Source organism: Diadema antillarum, unplaced genomic scaffold, assembly GCF_040938485.1.
Source record: "Diadema antillarum isolate AM-2024a unplaced genomic scaffold, OU_Dant_1.0 seq00001713_RagTag, whole genome shotgun sequence".
NCBI lineage: Eukaryota > Metazoa > Echinodermata > Echinoidea > Diadematoida > Diadematidae > Diadema > Diadema antillarum.
This window is the reverse complement of record NW_027272402.1, coordinates 186,529-210,915: the sequence shown is the minus strand read 5'-3', so window position 1 is coordinate 210,915 and position 24,387 is coordinate 186,529. Positions and strand designations below refer to the sequence as shown.

The window sequence follows — 24,387 nt, the reverse complement described above, 5'->3', positions numbered from 1 at the left end:
CATGCAGCAATAAAGACTTTTATCTTAGAAAGATATAGAATATTCTTATTTTCAAAATATCTCGACTATGTTATTAAACAGGGTGATAAAAACAGAAAACGTTTACACTCAGAAAATTGTCATTTTTTCTGAAACCCAGCCATGAATGAACAATCATCATAATTTGTGTATGATATTGTTCATGGTTATGTTTCTGTCTTTGATGAGTATATTTTGTATTTTGTAAGGTATATTTAAATATTATTCTGTATTCTTCTTTTTTTTTATGCCTCCACCACGAAGTGTGGCAGGGGGCAATATGTTTTTGGGTTGTTCGTCTGTCCATCCTTTCATTCATAATCAGTTTTGTGGACAGCATGTATATGTATTACCCCTTTCATACCAAACTTCTCCAGACGTCACCAGAGCGCACTCTAGACGTTCGTCTGGGGTGTGATTCCTTAAGCACCGTTTCATGCCAGAGGCTAGTCTAGAGTGCACTTTGATGAGCTCGGCACACGTCTTTTAAAACATTGTCTCTTCCTGTCCTACTGCAGTATATATTACACCCTTAAAATCAAGTCAAAATATTAGTTAGGGCTTTTAAGATTAAAAAGTCAAAGACACACTTCTTAATTATTGATTACATACTATTAATATCGTCATCACTAATTTTAATGTCATTTCCTGCATTCACATTGCATGCATGCATTACTGTACAGTGAATTGTGTGTAGGCCTACATGTTAAACGTACATAATACAAAGCGCGCTTATGAGTTCTAAGATTTCCGGTTCCGGTCGCCATCCACTGTTCATCCACTGTTCATCCACTGTTCATGCTAGACGGTCTAGCATGCATCACATCCACTGTTCATCCACAGTTCACCTGGGTGTCTTTTTCGGTATCCCTTTCATACCAACAGGGGTCTAAGGTAAACAGTGGACGACCTTCGGAAGTTATCCACTGTTCAGCGTCTGGTATGAAAGGGGTATATGAGTGGACAAAGTTGTGCCTATCAATTTCTGGGTGCATATGCTCAAAGTCGAAGGTCAAGGTCAAATATTCAAAGTTTCACAAACCCCCCCCCCCCCATATCTATGCAGTTTCTTGAGTTTACATGTATTACCTCATAAAGATTCTCTAGAGAGAGTTTTGGGTCATTATGTCAAAGGTCAAGTGAAAATGCTAAAATTTCACTTTTTAGCTCACATGAACTGAAGGCTTAAGTGAGCTAATGTGATCGCTCTTTTTACATTTTCATCTTCTTCTGGAAAATCCCATGACAGATTTTCACCAAACTTGGCAGGTAGCATCCCTAGGGGGATAGAATCTGAATTTGTTTAAATAATAATAATAATAATAATACAATACATTTATAAGGCGCTTAATACCAATGTTTCTAAGCGCACAGTTTACCGGAAAATTAATATCTATACCAGAATAATGCAAAAATACCAAAATACAAGTACAAACATACCAAAAAGAAAAAAAATAGATACAGTGTATAATTACGATAAATAATGAAAATCAAAACCAGTGTGCACCTCCATTGACCGACCCACAACTGGACTATTCCAAAGAACTATCTACTAAAAAGATAAGTCTTAGGCAAAATCTTAAACTGATTAACGGAAGTGGCTTGATGTATATAGGCGGGCAGAGAATTCCAGAGAGAAGGGGCAATTGTAGAAAAAGCACGATCACCGTATTTTGTGGAAGTATGTGGTCCAGGAGTCAATTGCATTGTAGAGGATGAACGGAGGGATCTTGAGGAAGTAATGAAACGTAAAGAAACAAGATCTGTGAGATACCTGGGGGCTTGCCCATTCAGAATTTTGTACGTAAGCAAAAGAACTTTAAAAGATATGCGGTGATGTATGGGAAGCCAGTGGAGAGAACGGAGGATTGGAGTTATGGGCTCGGATTTCCTGGAGAGGGAGAGAAGTCTCTTGCGGCAGAATTTTGTACCCGTTGAAGTGGGAATATATGTGTCTGAGGGAGGTTAGAAAATATGGAATTGCAATAATCTAGATGACAAGAAACAAATGCATGAGTTAATTTGGCAGTTGTAGGTCGGTCAAGTAGTTTCCTCATCTTCCCAATTTTGAACAATCCAAAAGATGCTGCCTTATACAAATGTGCTTAATGTGGTGTTGAAGGGTAAGATTTTTGTCAATGATCAAACCAAGATCGCGTACCCATTCACTACACTTGGTAGAAACATTATCAGAAACTAAATCTGGGAATGGATTGGTGTTTCTATGTTTGGAATATATATGGATCATCTCTGATTTTTGTTCATTGAGGCAAAGCTTATTGTTTGAGGACCAGATTTTGATGTCCTCAAGACAGTTCTGAAGTTTTTGAGCTGCTTCAGCCGTCTCATTTGGTTTGAGTGTAACATAAATCTGTGTGTCGTCAGCATACACCAAATGGACACCATGCCCCCCCCCAAAAAAAAATAAATGAATAAATAAATAAATAAAAATAAATAAATAAATAAATAAATAAAATAGAATAAAATGAATAATAATAATAATAATAAATAAACAAATAAATAAATAGATAAAAATTGAGGGATCTTCAAAAATGTTCTCTAGAACCAGAAGTGACAGAGCTATTAGTTTAATAGCAAAGAGTATAGAAGCCCACGTAGTGCAGTAGGATTATTTGCTCTCTCGATTTTACACCTAAGTAGGCTTGGTATGCCAGGGAGCCCAACAACGATTATTTCAGGAAGCAAACCATTGGATTATCGAGGACATATATTATGTGACCCTATTGGAGAAAATATTCTGCCTCCCTTTCATTTCCTCTGTTAAAGGGTGTAAACAGCCCTGCAGATGCATTTAGGACCCCATAAAGTCATTCAAAAGCAACATTTCTGCCTAAGTGATATTAGATTGAAGAAATGTCCTTTTTTAGCTCACCTGTTTCTGCTCAAGTGAGCTATTGCGATCGCTCTTCGTCCGGTGTCCGTCATGCGTCTTCCATCGTACGTAAACTTTTTAAATTTTCATCTTCTTCTTGAGAACCCCATGACCGATTTTCACCAAACTTGGCAGGTAGCATCCCTAGGGGGATAGGATCTCAATTTTTTCAAGTGGGCACCATGGCCCACCTGGGGGCCCCAGGGGGGCCGAAACACACTAAAATTAAGGAATCTTTAAAAATCTTCTTCTCTAGAACCAGAAGTGATAGGGCTTAATTGATACCACGAGTAAGTACATTGATGACTGTAGTTTCAAGTTTGTTCATGGAGGAATCAGGGGTGCCCCCCCCCCCCTTGGGACCCAGGGGAGGGGGGTGGGGAGGGGTCCTAATGGGGCCTAAATTGTACATTTTCATCTTCACTTTGAGATCGCCATGTCTGATTTTCACCAAACTTGGTAGGTAGCATCCCTAGGGGGATAGTATCTCAGTTTGTTCAAATGGGCACCATGGCCCACCTGGGGGTCCCCAGGGGGCCCAAACCCCTAAAATTAAGGAACCTTTAAAAATCTTCTCTAGAACCAGAAGTGATAGGGCTTAGATGATACTATGAGTTAGTACATTGATGACTGTAGTTTCAAGTTTGTTCATGGGGTTGGCGGAATCAGGGGTGCCCCCCCCCCCCCCCCCCCCTTGGGACCCAGGAGAGGGATGGGGAGCCTGAATTGTACATGTTCATCATCTTCTTGAAAAACCTCATGATGAGTTTGACCAAACTTAGCAGGTAGCATGATGCATCCCTATGGTTATAGAATCTCAGTTCCTTCAAATGGGCACCCTGTCCCTCTTGAGGGGCCCCTAGGGGTCCCCCCCCCCCCCCCCCCCACATTAAGGAATATTTAAAATCTTCTGCTCTGGAACCAGAAATGATAAAGCAAAGTTAAGTTAATACCATGAGTTTGTACATTGATGACTTTAGTTCCAAGTTTGTTCATTGCAAATCCAGGGCTGCCTGCCCCTCCCCCCCCCCCCCCCCCCCCCCCCCCCCCCCCCGCGCAGAGTTGAGGGGGGATCCATATGCAGACCTAAGTTTCCAATGTTCTCAGGTAAGAGTGTGCAAGAATGCATGGAAGGTGAAATTGCGATACTCAGGTGAGCGCGTGACCCGCGGGTCTCTTGTTCCAATTGTAGTTCCTCAAAGTTCATGCGAGGGCATACTAGCAGGCTAGGCTCTCTCTCTCTCTCTCTCTCTCTCTCTACCTCTTTTGCCCTGCTCTTTTGGTCATACATCACAGGTGGCAATCCTTGTGGGAGGGGGGTTACCAGGGTTCTCGCCAGGAATTTCTTCACGCTTGTCGGCACTTATACGTGCTGTTCTGGGGGTGGGTACGGGAGGGGGAACATCCGCGCAAAGCGCGGAAGCCTTCGCTAATGCTCAATATAACAAAGATAAATCGCCGCTATTTTTAAAGGCCACTAAATGTGACATTTTCACGGAGATGTAATGAACGTTGTGAGGGGCATATTCTCACAGAAACAATGCAGAAACTCCATACCTTTTGTTGCGGCAGTTCCTAAATAATAAATGAAAGAGAAGTATGTGCCGATAGTGACGGTTCCGATTTCTTTTAGGCCTTTCCTGTTTCACTGTTGAAATAATTAGCCGTCTCTGCATCGCAACAACGCGCGCCGTGTATACTAACTATACCCGTAGTGTTTTTGCTTTCTCGCCGTCTGCTCGACCACGTGGTAGGCCTACTGCATCAGATGCACGAGAAGCGATCGAGAACTTTTGGGACATCATTGCACTTTCCTTTCTGGGTATACTGCGGTAGTTTGGCTGTGACATCAAAGAGATATCATACAAAAATGTAATGATGGTCATTATTCCGAGGTTTGTTTAATCATAAAATGAAACGATTCATTACTGAGTACTTCAAAGGTTTGTAATCGAAAACAACAACACCAAAGGTCGGTACTACAGATGAATGTTCAAAATAAACAAACTGATTTCGTTGGAGATTATCAAACATTTTTTTCTTTATTATTTTCCGATAAACGGACCTTCAGGAAGGAATCCATCATCTATCATCGTTATTGTTTCGGAATAACAAACCTTCAGAGTAAGAAAACTAACCGTTTTGGGGCCGTTGTTGTATTCCGAAATTATACTGGCAGAACGTTCGAAATAACAAAACTGATTTCGTTGTGAAATGAAGGGACATTTTCTCTTAATCATTTTTGGATTAACGGACCTTCAGAATAGAGAATCTAGCATTATTTTATCATTAATCTGTCGGAGTAAGAACCCTCAGAGTAAGAAAACTGCAACTGTTTTTGGGCAGTCGTTTTATTCCGAAATTTCACTGGCAAAACGTTCGAAATGACACACTGATTTCGTTTTGAAATTTACAGACATTTTTTTAAATTTTTAATTTACGCTAAACAAACCTTCAGAATAAAGAATCTACAATGTATTATTTTATCATTATTCTGTCGGAGTAACAGACCCTTAGAGTACGAAAACACACTGTTTTGTGCCGTCGTTTTATTCCAAAATTTCACTGGCAGAACGTTCGAAATAACAAAACTGATTTCGTTGTGAAATGAAGGGACATTTTCTCTTAATCATTTTGGGATTAACAGACCTTCAGAATAGAGAATCTAGCATTATCTTATCATTAATCTGTCAGAGTAAGAACCCTCAGAGTAAGAAAACTGCAACTGTTTTTGGGCAGTCGTTTTATTCCGAAATTTCACTGGCAAAACGTTCGAAATGACACACTGATTTCGTTTTGAAATTTACGGACATTTTTCTTTATTCAATTTTCTGATAACGAACCTTCAGAATAAAGAATCTACAATGTATTATTTTATCATTCTTACTATTTCTGTCGGAGTAACAGACCCTAGAAAAGTACGAAAACACGCTGTTGTGTGCCGTCATTTTATTCTGAAATTTCACTGGCAAAACGTTCGAAATGACAACTGATTTCGTTTTGAAATTTACGGACATTTTTTTCTTTATTATTTTTCGGTTAACGAACCGTCAGAATATAGAATCTAGTACTATTTCATTACTATTTTTTTCTGTGGGAGTTATGAACCCTCAGAGTAAGAAAACTGTAACTGTTTCATTCTGAAATTTCACTGGCAGAACGTTCGAAATAACAAAACTAATTTTGTTTGGAAATTAACGGACATTGTTTCTATATTTTCCGGATAACGAACCTTCAGAAAAATGAGGAATGTAGAATTATTCTATCATTATTCGGAACAAACCCTCAGAGTAAACCAGTTTGGGGCATCGCTTTATTTAGAAATATCATTGTGGCAGTGAACTGAACACTGGCTATAACCAAACTGCTTTTGTCAATGTGAAAAACATTGTTAACTTTCACTATAATCAAGAACTGATCTGAAATCAAAACTGCGTCACAAATATTATGCCTATAGGACGTCATTTCGCTCTCTCCCGTAAAAGAAGAAAAAAAAATGCTCAGCAGTTAAGCGCATGCAAATTTTAAATTTAAAAATATTATAAATACATAAAGAATGTATGGTTCTTCACGTCAAAACGTGGGCCTCTGCGTGCGGTATCCATTATCAATTTTACGTGAGAAAAGAGTAGCTCCTTGAAGCAAGAGCATGATTAAAAAAAATGAATAAACACAGACACACACACACACAGAAACCAAACTTCCCTAATGAACATTAATGTAATACATTATACGTTGTGTTCATGAATCCCAAACGGATCCATTTTCACACATGTGCAGTGATTGGGTCAGAGAAGGGATGGAAGTACGAAATGGAAAAGGAGAGCAAACTTCATATCGGTGATAGAGAACAAATATTTCAATAATGAACTATATAGGGTGGGAAGGGAGAGGGCTCAGAACTCTGCCTATGTATGGATCATTGGCACTATTTATTCCTTGCGTTATCAAAATTTCCGAGAAAATTGAAGTCCATTGAACTTTTTTGAGTTATCTAGCTGGGGAAAAAAATGAACCTTGGTGGTGATATTATCTGATGCTGGTGTAGAGAAAAACAAAGACAGCTCGCTCAAAAGATGCTTCCTTCTTTCAGTTTATTTTCTCCCCAGTCATTCCTATCGTTCTCCTCCCATGAACTCCTGCCATGCACGGATGATGAACAAGCTGGCGAGATCCCTGGGTTTAACACGTCCTCCTGAAATCTATCGATTATCAAATTGAGTGTTCTTATTTTTCTTCTCGTTTTTTAACACTACAGATAGAGTTTGTGTCTGTGAACATGTTAAAGAGATTACAAAATTTTGATTAAAAATGTTCAAACATTCCACCTAAGGTGTGCATCACATCATTAAATTTAAATTCTAAAAAAGCATAGGCTGCACTGTCATACCTCTCCCTTCGGTCCACTTCTCATAAACTTACACATCGAAGACACACATGATATGTAGATCCTAAGGAGGTCACAAATAATTAAAGATTTAGCCATTCACATTTTCCCTACATTTCCTTTTTTTAATTGAAAATATCAAAGTGTGCACCAAATCATATAATATCAATTCTGAGAATACAAAATGTGGAAGGGAGACATCCCCAAGTCCCAACGCCCCCTTCCCCCCTGGTCAACCTCCAAACTAAATATACAGTTACACCTGAAGACAGACAATGCAGATCAAGAGGTGACAGATGATTCAGCCAATTACATTGTCCCAGAATATTTTATTCCACCAAAGTGGGCACCAAGATTGTTGAATTTCTATTCGAAAAATCCAAAAGCTCAAGAAGGAATGGAATGGGCAATGGCATAGACAAGTTCTCAGACCTGGAGGTATGATTTGCGGCCAAGAGGCGATCTCAGTGTATTGCGGTCAAGAGAGGTGATTAAAGGGACTGTACAGTACTAGTTATACTGTGTAGGTGGGGATTCAGGTTTATAACATGCCTAAGTGAGTTAATGAGAAACCTCTTATGAAATATGAAAAAGCATGTAATTTTAAGAAGGATTCAACGTTTATTTGATGAAAATTGGTTTTAGAATGGCTGAGATATCTCAAAAAGTGATAATAATAAAAGGCGACAGGCCACGCCTTTTATTAGGATCTCTTTGTTTTAGCTTGTTTTTGGATATCTCAGCCATTTCAAAAACCGATTTTCATCAAATACAGTCAACTTTGGATACCTCGACGTCGGATAAGCCGAATATCACTTACCTCAGGGGCAAAATGAAAGTCCCAATTGTTCCTATGGAGTTTCCGTGTATTAAAATTCGCGTAGCTCGAAGAAAATAACTCGAAGTTTGGTTACCTCGAAGTGAATCTACTGTCCCGATCTTAATCAACTTATTGTTTTTCCCGGCATGTAACTCGAATCGAAATTGCAACATCACTCGAGCATCTCCGATAAAGCGCGCATGGACAGCGAATGTCACAAATCTTTTCACACTCGACTGTAAATATTCCCGACCAGAACAATCGCGCGCCTAAAGAAATACCCGGTACACAGCTGACAAGAAAAATCCCAGCACCTGCCTACATACGTACACGGTATGCACATAGCACCCTTGCCAAGCAATGGAGTGCTTACGATAGCACTACGCTCTGCCCTATCATCTTCTTTTCTTTAACCAGTGTGTTTTAATGCTTGATCATAATAGTCATACCTTTCGCATAGATTTCTTAACCGTCGTGGCGCACCTGCGTAGGTGTTGACAGTTATATCTTTGGCATTAATCACGGTCCACTGTCCAAACATCAATCTCCTGCGTAGTGCCTATTTTAACCATTTTTTTTTTGCCTTTCACGAAGTATGTTTCATTTATTCTTCCCCGAGAACGCAAGCACTGATTTTTTTTTTTTTTCAGCAATGCGATTATGAAAATATTGTGGAATATGATGTGGAAGTATAGGCCAAGCATAATAAAGAGTAGAATAGACAGGGCTCCACACTAACTTTTATCGGGCCACCAGTATCACTGATTTTTATGTTTTTGTGGTCGAATTTACTCGAAATTAAAATCTGGCCACACAAAAAAAAAAATGGAGAAAAACATTAGAAAAACTAAATCGGTCCTACAAAACATAGAAAAAAGAATTATTAAGCATTATTAAAGTGATACAGATGCCCATGTCTAAAACAAATGAATAGAAAATCCAATCATCTAGATTCTGTGTTTTATTTAGCAAACAGGCGTATAGATTATTATAAAAGTTGATGCCTATATATTTTGGAGGTAAAAACTTACGTTTGAAATGAAAAAGTGGGAGCATTTGCCGACATTTGTTAGCATCCGACATTTGTTTTAGCATTGTAAAGAGCCGAAAGTTACCGTTATTCATTTCTTATTGTAAAAGCAATCATCCAACATTTGTTAGTCCCGGTTAGCACCTTACGGAGCCAAATATTACCGTTAGTCATTTCAAACATTCGACATTTATTTTATCATCGTACGGAGCCGAATGTTACTGCTGTCCTCTTCCGAAAGTGAAATGAATCATCTGACAATTATCATCATATCAACGGAGCCGAATGTTACTGTTTTTGAACGTTGAAGCTGACATCAGACGTTTATTTCCCCTTCAAACGTAGCTGAATGTTACTGTTATTCATTTCGAAATGTAATAGCAAATATCCAAATTTTTTTTTTGCATCATATGGGGCAGAATGTTACTGCTATTCACTTCCAAACATGCCAAATGTAAAAGCAATCATTCTAGATGTATTTTAGCATCTTCCGGAGCTGAATATTATCATACCCCCGCCAAACGAAGTTTGAAGGGGGTATATAGGAATCAGTGGACGGTCGGTCGGGCGGTCGGTCGGGCGGTCGGGCGGTCGGTCCGTTGCAAATCTTGCGTCGCGAACTACTTCCTCAGTTTTCAACCGATTCCCATAAAACTTGGCACAGATGTGTGCCTTGGGTTGTAGATGTGCAAGACGTATTTTTTGACAGTACCCAAAAGTACGTTGCCATGGTAACGGCATATTATGGGCAAAAATGGGTACAAATCTTGCGTCGCGAACTCCTCCCACAGTTTTTGATCAATTTTTATGAAATAAAGTACAGATGTTCATCTGAATATGTGCAAGACACATATTTCCGCAGTGGCAAAAAGTGCGTTGCCATGGTAACGGCATGTTACTGGTAAAATATAGGGCAAAATGCTTCATGGCAAAACTGCTTCATCAGTGTTCTTCCAATTCTCATGGAATTCATATTGAATGTTTGTCTTAGGATATAGGTCAGCATGACACATTTCTTGACAGTGACAAAAAGTATGTTGCCATGATAACAGCTCACATATTATGAGCCAAAATGATGGAAGATTTTGTGTTGCAAACTACTTCCTCAGTTTTTGCCCAATTTCCATGAAACTTGGTACAGATGTGTGCCTTTGGTTGTAGATGTGCAAGACGCATTTTTCGACAGTACCCGAAAGTACGTTGCCATGGTAACGGCATATTAATGGCAGAAGATCAAGGAAAGATCTTGCGGATTTAACTACTTCCTCAGTTTTTTGACCAAAGCTTATGAAATGTTGTTTGGCGGGGGTATAACCAGTCGCTGTAGCGACATTTCTAGTTGCCATTTATTTTCGAACGTAAAAGCAAACATCCAGCATCTATTTTATCGTAAGGAGTTGAGTGTTATTGTTACTCATTTCCGAACGTCAAAGCAAACATCAAACATTAATTTTACCATTGAACGCAGCTGAATGTTATTGTTATTCACTTCGAAATTTAAAAGCAAACATCAGTTATTTTAGCATCGTATGGAGCAGAATTACTGCAACTTCCGAACATAAAAGCGATCATCTGACATTTATTTTAGCATCTTCTGGAGCCAAATGTTATTGCTATTTCCTTTCGAAAGCATAAGGAAACATCCGACACTTATCTAACCATCGTACGGAGTTGAATATTGTTTTTCATTTCGGAATGTCAAAGCAAATATTCGACATTTATTTCAGCGTCTTCCGGAGCCGAATATTATCCTTATTCATTTCTGAACGCAAAATCAAATATCTGACATTAGTTTTAGCACCATACGGAGCTGAGTCTTATCGTTTTTCATTTCCAAAAGTATGAGCAAACATCCGACATTTATTTTAGTATCTTACGGAGCTGATTGTTACCGCTGTTCATTTTCAAAAGTTAAGGCAAACATCCGACTTTTTTTGGTGGCGCGATAGGGCCACAAAAATCTTCATTTCTGAAACTTTGATTTCCATTCCGATTTTTATTCAATTCATTTACATAAAAAAGTCGATTCAATTCCAATTGACAAGCATGCAAACAATCGGTAGGCACTATAACAGATACCATGTTGAACATCGATAAACGTCGGATAAGTCGAAGAAAATTCGACGTACGTACGCGTACCTCAAATTTCGCGTACCTCGAATTTCGCGTACCTCGAATTTCACGTACCTCGAACCATTTTCTTCAGTCCCGACAATTTCGAGGTATCCGAAGTTGACTGTATACTTTTGATACCCCTTATAATTGCATGCTCTTTGACATGTCATAGAGTGGTTTCTGAATATCTCGCAAAAGTTAAAAGCTAAATCCTGACCTCAACCAGAACTGTACAGTCCTTTTAATGTGTCTGTGCATCATAGCAATACAAAATACAAAGAATACCACTCATTTAAAAAATATTTCCCTGAAACCTTGATTGTGCATGCCATCCCCCACCTTTTGAGCAGGGGATGCATATCCCCTTCCCCCTGTTTATGCCCCTGGGAGGAGGACAAGTGCCCTCCTTCTCTTCCTGTCCACTCCCCCCCCCCCCCCCCCCCCAATTTGGTCCATACATCTTCATAAATTTTGAAGTGCTATACAGTGAAAGAGCTCATGCAGATTAAGAATTCTACATTTCCCATCCCTCCATAGAAAATAGATAAATAAAAAATAGCCCCAAAAAAGAAGAAATAGTGTTCTACAGCTTTTCTGTGAAAGACTGTATAGAAAGGATAATTATATTGGCTGCCTACAATGATTTCTGTTGGTTGTTCTAGGGAAAAATTATATTGGCCTTCATTGTAAATAACACCAACAAAGAAACAAACAGCATATGACTCCAAAATATTATGAATGATGATCTATCCTCCGAGCTATGGGAGAAGGGCAAATAGAGAGAAAAAAATGATAGTGATGAGGGGGGAAAAAATGCTCTTCATGGCCAAAAGGAAAGAGCTAAGAGAAAGATAGAGAGAGGGAGAAAGGTGGAGAGGGCTCTAGAGCTGTGAGCGCCTCCATGTATGTCAAACACCATGATTTAGATATTGCGCTTCATTAGTAGCTCCCTAGTTTAGGTATACTTCTGTCATTGGATTAGCTCAAACTTTGAGGAACTACAGATTGGATGATAAAAGGCATTTCTTGCTTAGGCAGGAATGATACATCTAAATGCCCTAATGAGGTCCGAAGTATTGTATAAAAACATGATATTTTGAGGCATGAAATTTCGTGAATTGGAGCCAACAGCTTTTTTCGCAGCATGAAATATTCGCGAGTTGCCTCTAACATTCAATGTAATAGTGTAGACAAGAAAGTTTACGTGCATTTTAATTTTGCGAATCTTGGCTCTTGCAAAATTTGTGAAATTTGTGAATTTGCTTCAATGTCTTTGTTGAGGATATTGAAAAGAATATATTCACCAAAAATTAGAAGTCTTGGAGCTTTCTCTTTTGATTTATAGGCAAAAAATTATTTTTGCATGAATTAGCATGAATTAATTAATATAAAATACATGAATTAAATTTGAAAAATCTAACTATACAGTCTTGTAGATTACATTGGCCTCTACCTTACCGCAAATTTTCGCGAGGATCGCGCGATCCACGGCCGAGATCTGAAGGGGGGGCCAAAAAGGCAAAAGAGTGCACGAGTGGTCGTTAAGCAGGCTCTCAAAGTGGGACTTCCAGTGATCAAGGATTCCCTGAGTGTTTACCCTGCTTGTTACTTCCAGACTCACTACCTGCGAAGTTTTGTGTGTGCGCAAGTAGTAGTTAGGTCAAAATCAGAGCAAAAAGACAACCAAATTTAAGAGAAAATACTGAACCTGCACAACTAGATCATCCTCCTGCACATGTGTTCTCTACTGGTCAGCGCACTCTTAGCCAATCAGCGGTGTCAGGTTCCAGCGCACGGCGACAGAAGTTCAGCTTCAGTCCACAGGGTGGTGAGTGGATGAGAGAAGAACCCAGCAATGTGCTTCAACTGTTTCATGCAGCACGAAAACCGATACATCGGACTGCGTAATGCTTATGCTATGGATTTTACGTGGGACAGATGACAGTGGTATCGGTTTTTTTCCCGCCATAGCCATGTGACAAATATTACGAAACAGATATTTGGAACACACTAAGGACATACTACCACAAGTCATATACCGAAGTTTCATTTTGGGGCAATAAAGAAAAAATATGAAAAATTAACGCTTTTTTAGACACCAAATTTTCTGTTTTGGAGGCTAAGTTTTGACTTCATTTTTACAGGTTTATCTTCAATAAAACCCAAAATACTGTATACACGGGTATTTTCGCGAGGGTTTTATTTTCGCGAATTTCGCGAGCTTCAGGCTGATCGCGAAATTAAAAACACGCAAAAATATTACACCGTCATACCTTATGTACAAATCGATGACAAAATGCATCCAACGCTGGCCAGACCGATGCGGCTGTTACACGTACACATACTCCTACTAGTACCTACACTACGGTGGAAGTGTAGTGTTACAGTACGATGCTAAACATGTGCAATCTCAGTGCTACGTAACTGTGACCAGCACAGCAGCCCCATACGCATAGCGTAATTGGGCTGCGGACTGTAGCATTTAGGATCATGACAGGGTAGTATCGTGGACAAATATCAACTTGAAATCGAAAAATTTCATCAATTTGAAGACTTACCAGTAAAGCTAAAGTATTGGCAACAGAGTTCGTGCAACGTTTGGTTCTGCCAATAGTCCCTTTCTGTTCGAATTGATGACTTAATGTGACTCGGTCGAGAGGAACCTGGGAGAGCTTGAGAACCACACTGAATTGACGGCCAGCGCATGTGCACACATCACATGCGCACAAATTTATAGATGTCTGTGTGATCATGCGCTGGCCGTCAATTCAGTGTTGCTCTCCGAGGTTCCTCTGGACCAAGTCACATTAAGTCATCAATTCAAATAGAAAGGGACTATTGGCAGGACCAAACGTTACTCGAATCCTGTTGTCAATACTTCACCTTTACTGGTAAGTCTTCAAATTGAAGAAATTTTTCGATTTCAAGTTGATATTTGTCCGCGATACTACCTTGTCGTGATCCTGAATGCCACAGTCCGCAGCCCCATTATACGCTATGCCTATGGGGCTGCTGGTCGCAGTTACGTGCTACTACGCGAACGAACATGGTACACCGGCTCGACGTGGTTGCGATTGGGTGAGGCCAAGGGATGCATGTAAAACTTTCGCTAGCGCTAGCGCAGCTCTGAAACTTTGTCGTCTAAATTTTACATCTATTTGTTGCAACATTTGGTAGGTACTTGTGAACGCTGTGTGTGAGTGTCTCACTGCAAGTTCCCGTGATTGTTTCATTTTATAAATCTTCTACTGTGTCTTTTCTATTGTCATATTTGGGAAGTCACAATGCAAATAGAAAAATGTTACGAGTACGTTAGCAAGTGTTTGAACGTGTTTCTCGGGCTTGGCAGTAGACCCTATGTACTACTACTAGTATCAATCGCGAATTTAACAATACGCGAAAATGCCACTGATACAGTGATTCGCGAAAATATCTGTACGCGAAAATATTGGCGTATACAGTAAGTGACTTGCCAGTAAGAGAATAGTCTCCTTCAATTTGCTGTATAGATTTTATCATTTGATGGCTTCTGAGGCGAGATATTGTGATTATCGTGCAACACTTCTCCAGCGGTTTTGCATACACAAGCTGTTTACTTTATGCAAATGAAGCTTCGAGGTCATATGCTTTTGGCGAGTTAATTTCACCGTATCGCTGCGCCTGTGATGACCTTGCGGGACCAAAGATCTCCTTGGTTGCAGCATAAAAGTAGGAAAGGTCTCTGATCAGCATAGCTTTGCATCTCCTCTGTTTCCTCTTCCACCAAGCGTTATGAGTTTCTCCTATTTATACCCCCACCCACACATAGTGTGTAGGGGGGTATATAGGAATCACTCCGAGGTCGGGTGGTCGGTCGGTCCGTTGCAAAATCTTGTGGGTCGAACTCCTCTCTCATTTTTTGAGCAATTGACCCCTAATTTGGTATGTGTGACCACTATCAAAGGTATATGTGCAAGACACCTTTTTTGTTAGTATCGCATAATGCGTTGCCATGGCATCGGCATATTTTCGTAAAAACTTGTGGATCGAACTACTCTCTCATTTTTTGAGCAATTAACCCTGAATTTAGCATGTGTGACTGCTATCAAAGGGAGATGTGCGAGACACCTTTTTTGATAGTATTGCATAATGGGTTGCCGTGGCAATGCCAAATTCTTTAAAAAATCTTTAAAAATGTTGTGGATTGAACTCCTCTCTCAGTTTTTGAGCAATTGACCCCAAATGTGGCATGTGTGACCGCTATCAAAGGTAGATGTGCAAGACACCTTTTTCGTTAGAATCGCATAATGCATTGCCATGGCAACGGCATATTTTCATAGAAACTTGTGGATTGAACTACTTTCTCATTTTTGTCTCGCCCACCGGAGGTGAAGGCGAGACTAAGGGATCCAAATGGCGTCCGTCTGTCGTCCTCCGTCCGTCGTCCGTCACAAATGTTAAAGTTTACCTGCAAGACTCTCTTATGATGCATAACTTGGCAACTGTTACAGCAATGGCAGCCACACTTGGGTGATAGAAGCACTATGGGTATCTTCATGTTGTGTTGTCGGAGGTCATGTGATGATGTCAAAGGTCATTTGAGGTCATATATTAAAGAGTATGTGCAAGACTCTTTTCTATGTTAAATTTTATCTGCAAGACTCTCTTTTGACAAATAACTTCACATAAGTTGCTTGGAATACAACCTAACTTGGGTCATAGATGCACTTGGGGTACTGTATACGCTATAATTTTCGCGTACATAAATTTTCGCGAATTGCCGCTGTCACACATTTTCGCGAGTGGTTAAATTCGCGATTGAGGGACCAGAGAAAATATGAAGTGGCAAAGAAAGTGAATTTTCAACTTATTAGCAAATAAGAATGATACTAGTTATACACTGCATGAAAAAAACTCACCAAACGCTGCGAACTAGTAAGTTAGAATTCAACATTTTTGAAGTTTTTAAGATTTCTGACGAGTGGTCCCCTTGCGATAATGGATTGGCTCTCTACAGTATTCGTAAGTAGACGTGGATGTGCGGAAACAAGCTTAGCCAGTATGGTCTGTTCGTAAAGCCATGACATAGTATACTAGTACTGAAATGTTCGTATCATCAAGGCAAGGGATTCATTTTGGAAGGTAATATTTTCGCGTGTTGTTAATTTCGTGAATAGCTCCCGACTCGCGAAAATAAAACCCCTGCGAAATATATAGCGTATACAGTACCTTCATGTTGTGGTGCCATTGGAGGTCACAGGATAAGGTCGAAGGTCATTTGAGGTCATACGTTAAAGTTTACTTGCAAGACTCTCTTATCACACGTAACTCGACACATGTTGCTACAAGGGCAATCAAACTTGGGTGATGGATGCACTGGGGGTACCTTCATGTTATGATGCCGTAAGAGGTCACATGATAAGGTCAAAGGTCATTTGAGGTCATACGTTAAAGTTTACTTGCAAGACTCTCTTATCACACGTAACTCAGCACATGTTGCTACAATGGCAATCAAACTTGGGTGATGGTAAATGTCTCTTGGGAAGTTGAAGGTAACCACAAGGTAAAAGGTTACAGACAGGGGTCAACGAACTTTTAGGGCCCAATGTTAAGTTTTTAGGGCGCATTTCGTTTATAGCTCATAACACTTTTGATCCCTTTGTCCGTTTGTGACCAAACTTGGATGGAAGATGTCCCTTGGGGAGTTAAAGGTCATTACAAGGTCAAAGGTCACAGAAAGGGGTCAACAAAATTTTTAGGGCCCAATGTTAAGTTTTTATGGCGCGTTTCGATTATGGCTCATTACTTTTGATCCCTTTGTCCGTTTGTGACCAAACTTGGATGGTAAATGTCCCTTAGGGTGTTGAAGGTCACCACAAGGTCAAAGGTCATAAGCAGGTCAATTAACTTCTGGGAGTTATAAAAAATATTAATTCCTTGTACGCGAATGGGCGAGACACAATTTGGCGATTGCCTTGTTTGAGCAATTAACTTCAAATTTGGCATGTGTGATCGCTATCACAGGCAGATGTGCAAGACACCTTTTTCATGAGTATTTCATAATGCATTGCCATGGCAACAAGATTTTCATAAAAATCTTACAAAATACAGTGGATTGCACTGCTCTCTGAGTTTTGTAGCAGTTCAGTTTGAATTTGGGATATGCAGTCAATGTAATGTATATTTGTGCAAAACACCTTTGATGTATGTGTTAATAAATCTGTTGCCATGGCAACAGCAGTTTTTTTTTTACCAATCATACAAAAATGTGTGGATTAGCCTAACTCCTTCAGTTTTCAAGAATTTGGCTTGAAAATTGGCACATGTGACCACTATGGTACGTAGATGTGCATACTTACTCTTTTGTCATTGTTGAGTAATGTGTTGCCATGGTAACAGCATAGTTTGAATGAAAATCATATGAAAATATTGTGGATCAGTTAACTCCCTCAGTCTTACAGCATTTGACTTGAAATTTGGCACACATGACCACTATAGTATATAGATGTGCAAACTTAATCTTTCGTCAGTGGTGAGCAATGCGTTGCCATGGTAACAGCTCTTTTTTACCAAAAAACATACAAAAATATTGTGGATTCAGCTAACTTCCTTTAGTTTTCAAGCATTTAGCTAGAAATTTGGCACACATGACCACTGTGGTACGTAGATGTGTAAACGTAATCTTTCGTCAGTGGTGATCAATGTGTTGCCATGATAACGGCATATTTTGAATGAAAATCATGCAAAAATATCGTGGATTCAGTTAACTCCCTCACTCTTTGAGCATTTGGCTTGAAATTTGGCACATGCAACCACTATAGCATATAGATGTGCAGACTTAGTCTTTTGTCAGTGGTGAGCAATGCGTTGCCATGGTAACAGCATCTTTTCACTAAAATGCATACAAAAATATTGTGGATTCAGTAAACTACATCAGTCTTTGAGCATTTAACTTGAAATTTGGCACATGTGACCACTATAGTATGTAGATGAGCATACATAGTCTTTCATCATTGTTGATCAATGTGTTGCCATGGTAACAGTGTATTTTGAATAAAAATCATGCGAAAATATTGTGCATTCAGTTAACTCCCTCAGTCTTTGAGCATTTGGCTTGAAATTTGGCACATGTGACCACTATAGCATATAGATGTTCAAACTTAATCTGTCATTTTTGTTGAACAATGCGTTGCCATGGTAACAACATTTTTTCACCAAAAAGCATGTGGATTCACCCAACTCCCTCAGTCTTTGAGCATGTGACCACTATAGCATATAGATGTGCAAACTTAACCTTTCATCACTGTTGATCATTGTGTTGCCATGGTAACAGCATAGTTTGACTGAAAATCATACAAAAATATTGTGGATTCAGTTAACTCCCTCAGTCTTTGAGCATGCAGCCATTATAGTACAGAAATATGCAAACTCCATATTTCATCGTTGTTTAACAATGTGTTGCCATGGTAACAGTGCATTTTGAATGAAAATCATAGAAACGTTTCAATTCTCCTAACTCTCTCTGTTTAGAGCATTTTGGCTTCAAATTTGGCACATGTTACCTCTACATTACTTAAATGTGCAAAAAATCTTTTGTCAATGTGGAAAATGTGTTGCCATGGTAACAGTATGTTTTGAATGAAAATGATACACTAAAATTGTGAATTCAACTAAGCCCCTCATCCTTTTAGCATTTGGCTTGAAATTTGGCACATGTGACGGCTATGATATATAGAACTTTGTGCAAACTTCATTTTTTTCTTGATGTCCAACATTGTGTTGCCATGGTTACACAATTTTTAATAAAAACCATAGAAATCTTCAGTTAAATCTTGCTCACTCAGTTTTTATGCCTCCGCCACGAAGTGGTGCCGGAGGCATTATGTTTTCGGGTCTGTCCGTCCGTCCTTCCGTCCTTCCGTCCGTCCTTCCGTCCGTCCGTAATGAATTTTGTGGACAGGGTAACTATCAAAACCTTTTGAGGTATCCTAATGAAACTTGGCATGTATGTGTATTAGGGGGTAAAGTTGTGCCTATCAACTTTTGGGTGCACATGCTCAAGGTCAAAGGTCAAAAGGTCAAGGTCAAATACATAAAATTTCACTATTTCCACCATATCTATGCAATGCCTGAAGATATTTTCTTGAAACTTAGTGTATACATATATTACCCAATTAAGATTCTCTGGTTAAAGTTTGGGTCATGAGGTCAAAGGTCATAGGTCAAAAGGTCAAGTAATAATATTAAAACTTCACCTTTTTCCTCTGTACCTTGGAAATTGTTCAAGGTATCTTCATGGAACATAGTATATATACATGAACTGACTAGCAGTGATTATCTAGAGAAGTTAGGGTTCATGGGGTCAAAGGTATGGGGTCAAAGGTCAAGGGCAACACTTAAAAATGTTACTATTTCCGTCATGTTTATGCAATGCCAGCAAGATTATTTATTTTTTTACACTTGGTGTATGCATGTATAACCTAATAGAAATTCTCTGGAAAGTTTTTATTTTTTCGTTTTTGTTTTTGCCTCAAAGGTCAAAAGGTCAAAGATCAAGTGAAAGTGCTGAACTAAGATTTTCCTCCATATCTCGGAAGTGGCCCAAGTTATGTTGAAACGTACTACATATTTATGCATGTTTTGCCTGACAAGTGACAGTGATTATCTTATGAATTTTAGGGTCAAAGGCCAAATGAAAATGGTAACAATTTACTGTTCAATACAGAAATTGCACTTTTTCTCCATACCTTGAAAATTACTCAATGTATAAATGTATGAATGGGTTAAAGTCAAGGTAAAGTCCTTACATCCCAAATGCATGCTCTCCTATTTATTCAATTAAACCTAGGTCAAGGAAGGTGAACATTCCAACACATTTGTGACAAACTTGTCATTTTAATATCTTGCCAATTTTGTGAAAATGTAATCACACATTGTCCACATGTACTATCTAGACCTATTAGGAGAATCATGCATTATGGCGGAGGCATATCAGTCGCCTTAGCGACATTTCTAGTTGAGTACTTGACTTGAGATGTGGGACATGTGACTAACAGTGAGCAATACATTTATTCACTGTTGAACAGTGCATTGCCATGGTAATTTTTTTTCATTAAAAAGTTAAAAAATAATAATCCTGGTTGAGCTAATTCCCTCAGTTGTGGGTGGGGGTATATTAATCACAATGAGTGATATAGTTCTAGTTGTCACTGGAATTCCTTTGATGCTTATTGGTGTTTCTGTCTGTTAGTGTTTCTGAAATGATTCTACTGCTGTGTACCCTTTCATAATCAACCACTAAATCCTTTGTTTCAAAACCACTCTCTCTTGGGACCACGAGTCAGCTTTATACATCAAAATCTTGTGGAGTGAACTCCTGGTATCCACAATTTTGAAGCAATTGAAATCAAATTTAATGGACATTACGGTTTAGATGTGGAGGACCTGATTTTTTTTTTTTTTTTTTTTTTTTTTCCAGACAAAGTTTTGTCATGGTAACCACAATTTTACCAAAACCTTGTGGAGCAAAGTACGTCCACAGTAATTAAGCAATTTATTTCAAATTTTGTATATATAATGATATAAGGTGTAGTTATGCCAGACACTCTGTGTTTGTACGTAACAAGGCATTGCCATGGTAACTGCATGTTTTCTTGAAAATCCTGTGGGTGAGCTTCTTCTACAATTGTGAAGCAATTGAAATAGAATCTGGAAGACTTTATTGCATTGAGGTATAGATGTAAGGACCTGATTTTTGTGTTTGCCAGACAGAGCATTCCCATGGTAACCACAATTTTACTAAAACTTTGTGAATGAATACAATTCACAGCATTCAAGCAATTAAGGTCAAATTTAGTATGTATGATCTATAAGAGTAGATATAGACACCATTGTGTTAGTATCAGAAAAAGGCATTGTCATGGTAACCACACATTTTTGTTTCAGACTTAAGCATCTTAAGCTATTAAGGTCAAATTTGGTATGTATGAAAATCTGTAGGTTTATTTGTGCAAATGCCCTTTCTGTTTGTATCAGACAGTGCGATGCCATGGTTACCACATATTTTTGGAAAGTTTTTTAAAAAGGAGCAAAATGCTTCCACAATTTGAATGAGCACGGAAGACCTGATCAAACACACAAGGTACTACATGCATACACACACACACACACACACAAACAGAACCTTTTATCAAACCTTGGTTCAATTCTTTTTCATAGGAGTTTCATAGAGTGTGAGCTACTGGAGCGGGGGTATTATACCCTATTCAGTAACCCTCCTGGCACAGGCCAGGCCCGAGCTAAGTCGTAAAATTTTGAGTTTATGAATGGGTCAGGCCAAAGTGGCCCACGCCAGGTGCGGACTATTTTGGCACTGCTGCAGCCTAGCACCAGGCGCGGGCCAGGCGCGGGCCTGGCTCGGGCCTGGCGTCGATCGAAGAGTTCATGAACAGTAACAGTGCGAGGCTCGGGCCAAAATTCCTTGCATGGTCAAACGTCACAATAATCTGGCCGTGCCTCTGCCAGAGTGCACGTTCAGTTACCATGGTAGTTATCCCTTACGTGGCTGAGTTCGTGAATGGGTCATCATAAAATTACGCTGCTCTGCTATAGTTACTGCATGCAATTTTTACTGCTTGATGCAGGCCAGTTTAGCTCGGGCCAGGAGCTGGCCAAAAATGCATGAGTTACTGAAAGGGGTATTTATCACCTTCAGTGATAGTTCTACTTATATATGGGAATCGGCCACTCTTGAATTTTTCCTCCTTTTCTTTCAGAGGATCACATTTGACTGACATCAAGTGACAAGTGTCATATGTAAACTGGATCATACATTCCAAATCTTCACCCTCCAGTTTCTTGATGAGGGTTCCAGACAAATTGCATGTCTGTAATAACCTTTGCTAGGAATATCATTACAACCATTTGCATTTTCAATATTTTTTGTGAAATTTACCCTATATTATTTTGTATTGATAGAATTCTTGAGTTACTTGCACTGCCAATAGGTTGTGACTTTTCCCCCCAATCTCTTTACTGCAGGCAGTAAACCAAGTTCTCACCAATTTGCTCATATCACACATTGAAATCCGCTCAGAGGAGTCCATTGACATCAGACAGTATGTGCACGAGAGGAGGGTGGAGAAGATAGTTGTTCCTCTAGGAGATGAACTCAAGCTAGTGAAGAAGCAATATATGCAGGTAGGGGAACACTGTTCTTGATGGTAATTTTTTCTGTGTGCCATGAAAATTACCTTGTCAAATGGCGTAGAGTTCTTAGATTTATTTGTCTGGTTCATTTCATAGCATGGTAAGCTTTGATGTATTATTCCTTCATTTGTTTTTTAGCTCACCTGAGCCGTAGGCTCAAGTTAGTGATTGCGATCTCTCTTCGTCCGGCGTCTGGCGTCAGTTGTGCGTAAACTTTTTAGCTCACCTGAGCCAAAGGCTCAAGTGAGCTATTGCCATCGCCCTTCGTCCGGCGTCCGGCGTGCATCGTCCGTCGTGCGTAAACTTTTTACATTTTCATCTTCTTCTTGAAAACCCCAAGACCGATTTTCATCAAACTTGGCAGGTAGCATCCCTAGGGGGTTAGGAACTCAATTTGTTAAAATGGGCACCATGACCCACCCAGGGGGCCCCCAGGGGGGCCCAAACCCCCCCAAAAAAATTAAGGAATCTGTAAAAATCTTCTTCTCTAGAACCAGAAGTGATAGAGCTAAGTTAATACTATGAGTTGGTACATTGATGACTGTAGTTTCAAGTTTGTTCATGGCAGAATCAGGGGTGCCCCCCTTTGGACCCAGGGGAGGGGGGGTGGGGAGGGGTTCTAATGGGGCCTAAATTGTACATTTTTTTCTTCTTCTTTAGAACCCCATAACCCATTTTCACCAAACTTGGCAGGTAGCATCCCTAAGGGGTTAGGATCTCAATTTGTTAAAATGGGCACCTTGCCCCACCCAGGGGGCCCCCAGGGGGGCCCAAACCCCCAAAATGAAGGAATCTTTGAAAATCTTCTCTAGAATCAGAAGTTATATAAAGCTAAGATAATACTATGAGTTAGTACATTAATGACTGTAGTTTCAAGTTTGTTCATAGGAGATTCAGGGGTGCCCCTCTTGGGGGCAGGGGTGGGGGGGGGGGGGGTAGTTGGGAAGGTCCAAATGGGGGCCTGAATTGTACATTTTCATCTTCTTCCTGAAAACCTCATGATGGATTTTTGTCAAACTTGGCAGGTAGTATCCCTTGGGGGTCAGGATATCAATTTATCAAAATGGGCACCATGCCCCACCTAGAGGGCCCCAGGGGGCCCCAACCCCCCCCCCCCCCAATTAAGGAATCTTAAAAAATTTGGGCCCTTATTGTACATTTTCATCTTCTACTTGAGAATGCCTGGTCAAATTTTGGTAGAGCTGTGAATAATTTAGATTAGTGACTGCGTGAAAGGTGAACTTGCGATACTCAGGTGAGCGCTAGACCTGCGGGTCTCTTGTTACATTTTCATCTTCTTTTTGAGAACCCCTTGACCGATTTTCACCAAACTTGGCAGGTAGCATCCCTAGGGGGAAAGGATTTGTTCAAGTGGGCACCATACCCCACCTGGGGGCCCCCAGAGGGTCCCAAACCCCCAAAATTAAGGAATCTTAAAAAATCTTCTTCTCTAGAACCAGAAGTGGGAGAGCTAAGTTAATACTATGAGTTAGTACATTGATAACTGTAGTTTCAAGTTTGTTCATCGCAGAATCAGGGGTGGCCCCCTTGGGACCCAGGGGAGGGGTCCTAATGGGGCCCAAATTGTTCATTTTCATCTTTTTCTTGAAAATGCCATGATGAATTTGGCAAGTAACATCCCTAGGGGGATAGAATCTCAATTCCATCACACAGGCACCATGCCCCACCTTGGGGGAGGGGGGGGGGGGGGGCAGGGGGCAGGGGTCACCCCAACCCCCCCGAAAGGAATCTTTATAGATTTTCTCTAGAACCTTGGCCCCGTCTTATAAAGACTTGTGATTGTTCAAATCAATCACAACTTTATGATTGAATGCAAAGCCATCTTATAAAAAAGTTATGATTGAAATTAAGACGGAGAACTGCAATCAATCAATCACAGGTTGCGATTGAGTGCAGCTTTCAAGAGATTTGTGATT

At 39.8% G+C, this 24,387-nt stretch overlaps 1 protein-coding gene across 1 annotated transcript in view; it reads left to right on the top strand.

Moving 5' to 3' along the window:
- LOC139711852 (uncharacterized) overlaps positions 1–24,387 on the top strand; it is a gene marked incomplete at its 3' end in the record, with an annotated part of 265,196 nt that overhangs the window by 79,334 nt on the left and 161,475 nt on the right. Inside the window, exon 6 of the mRNA XM_071623703.1 lies at positions 22,287–22,441. Coding sequence (XP_071479804.1) covers positions 22,287–22,441 — 155 coding nt within the window. The remainder of the gene's footprint in view (positions 1–22,286; positions 22,442–24,387) is intronic.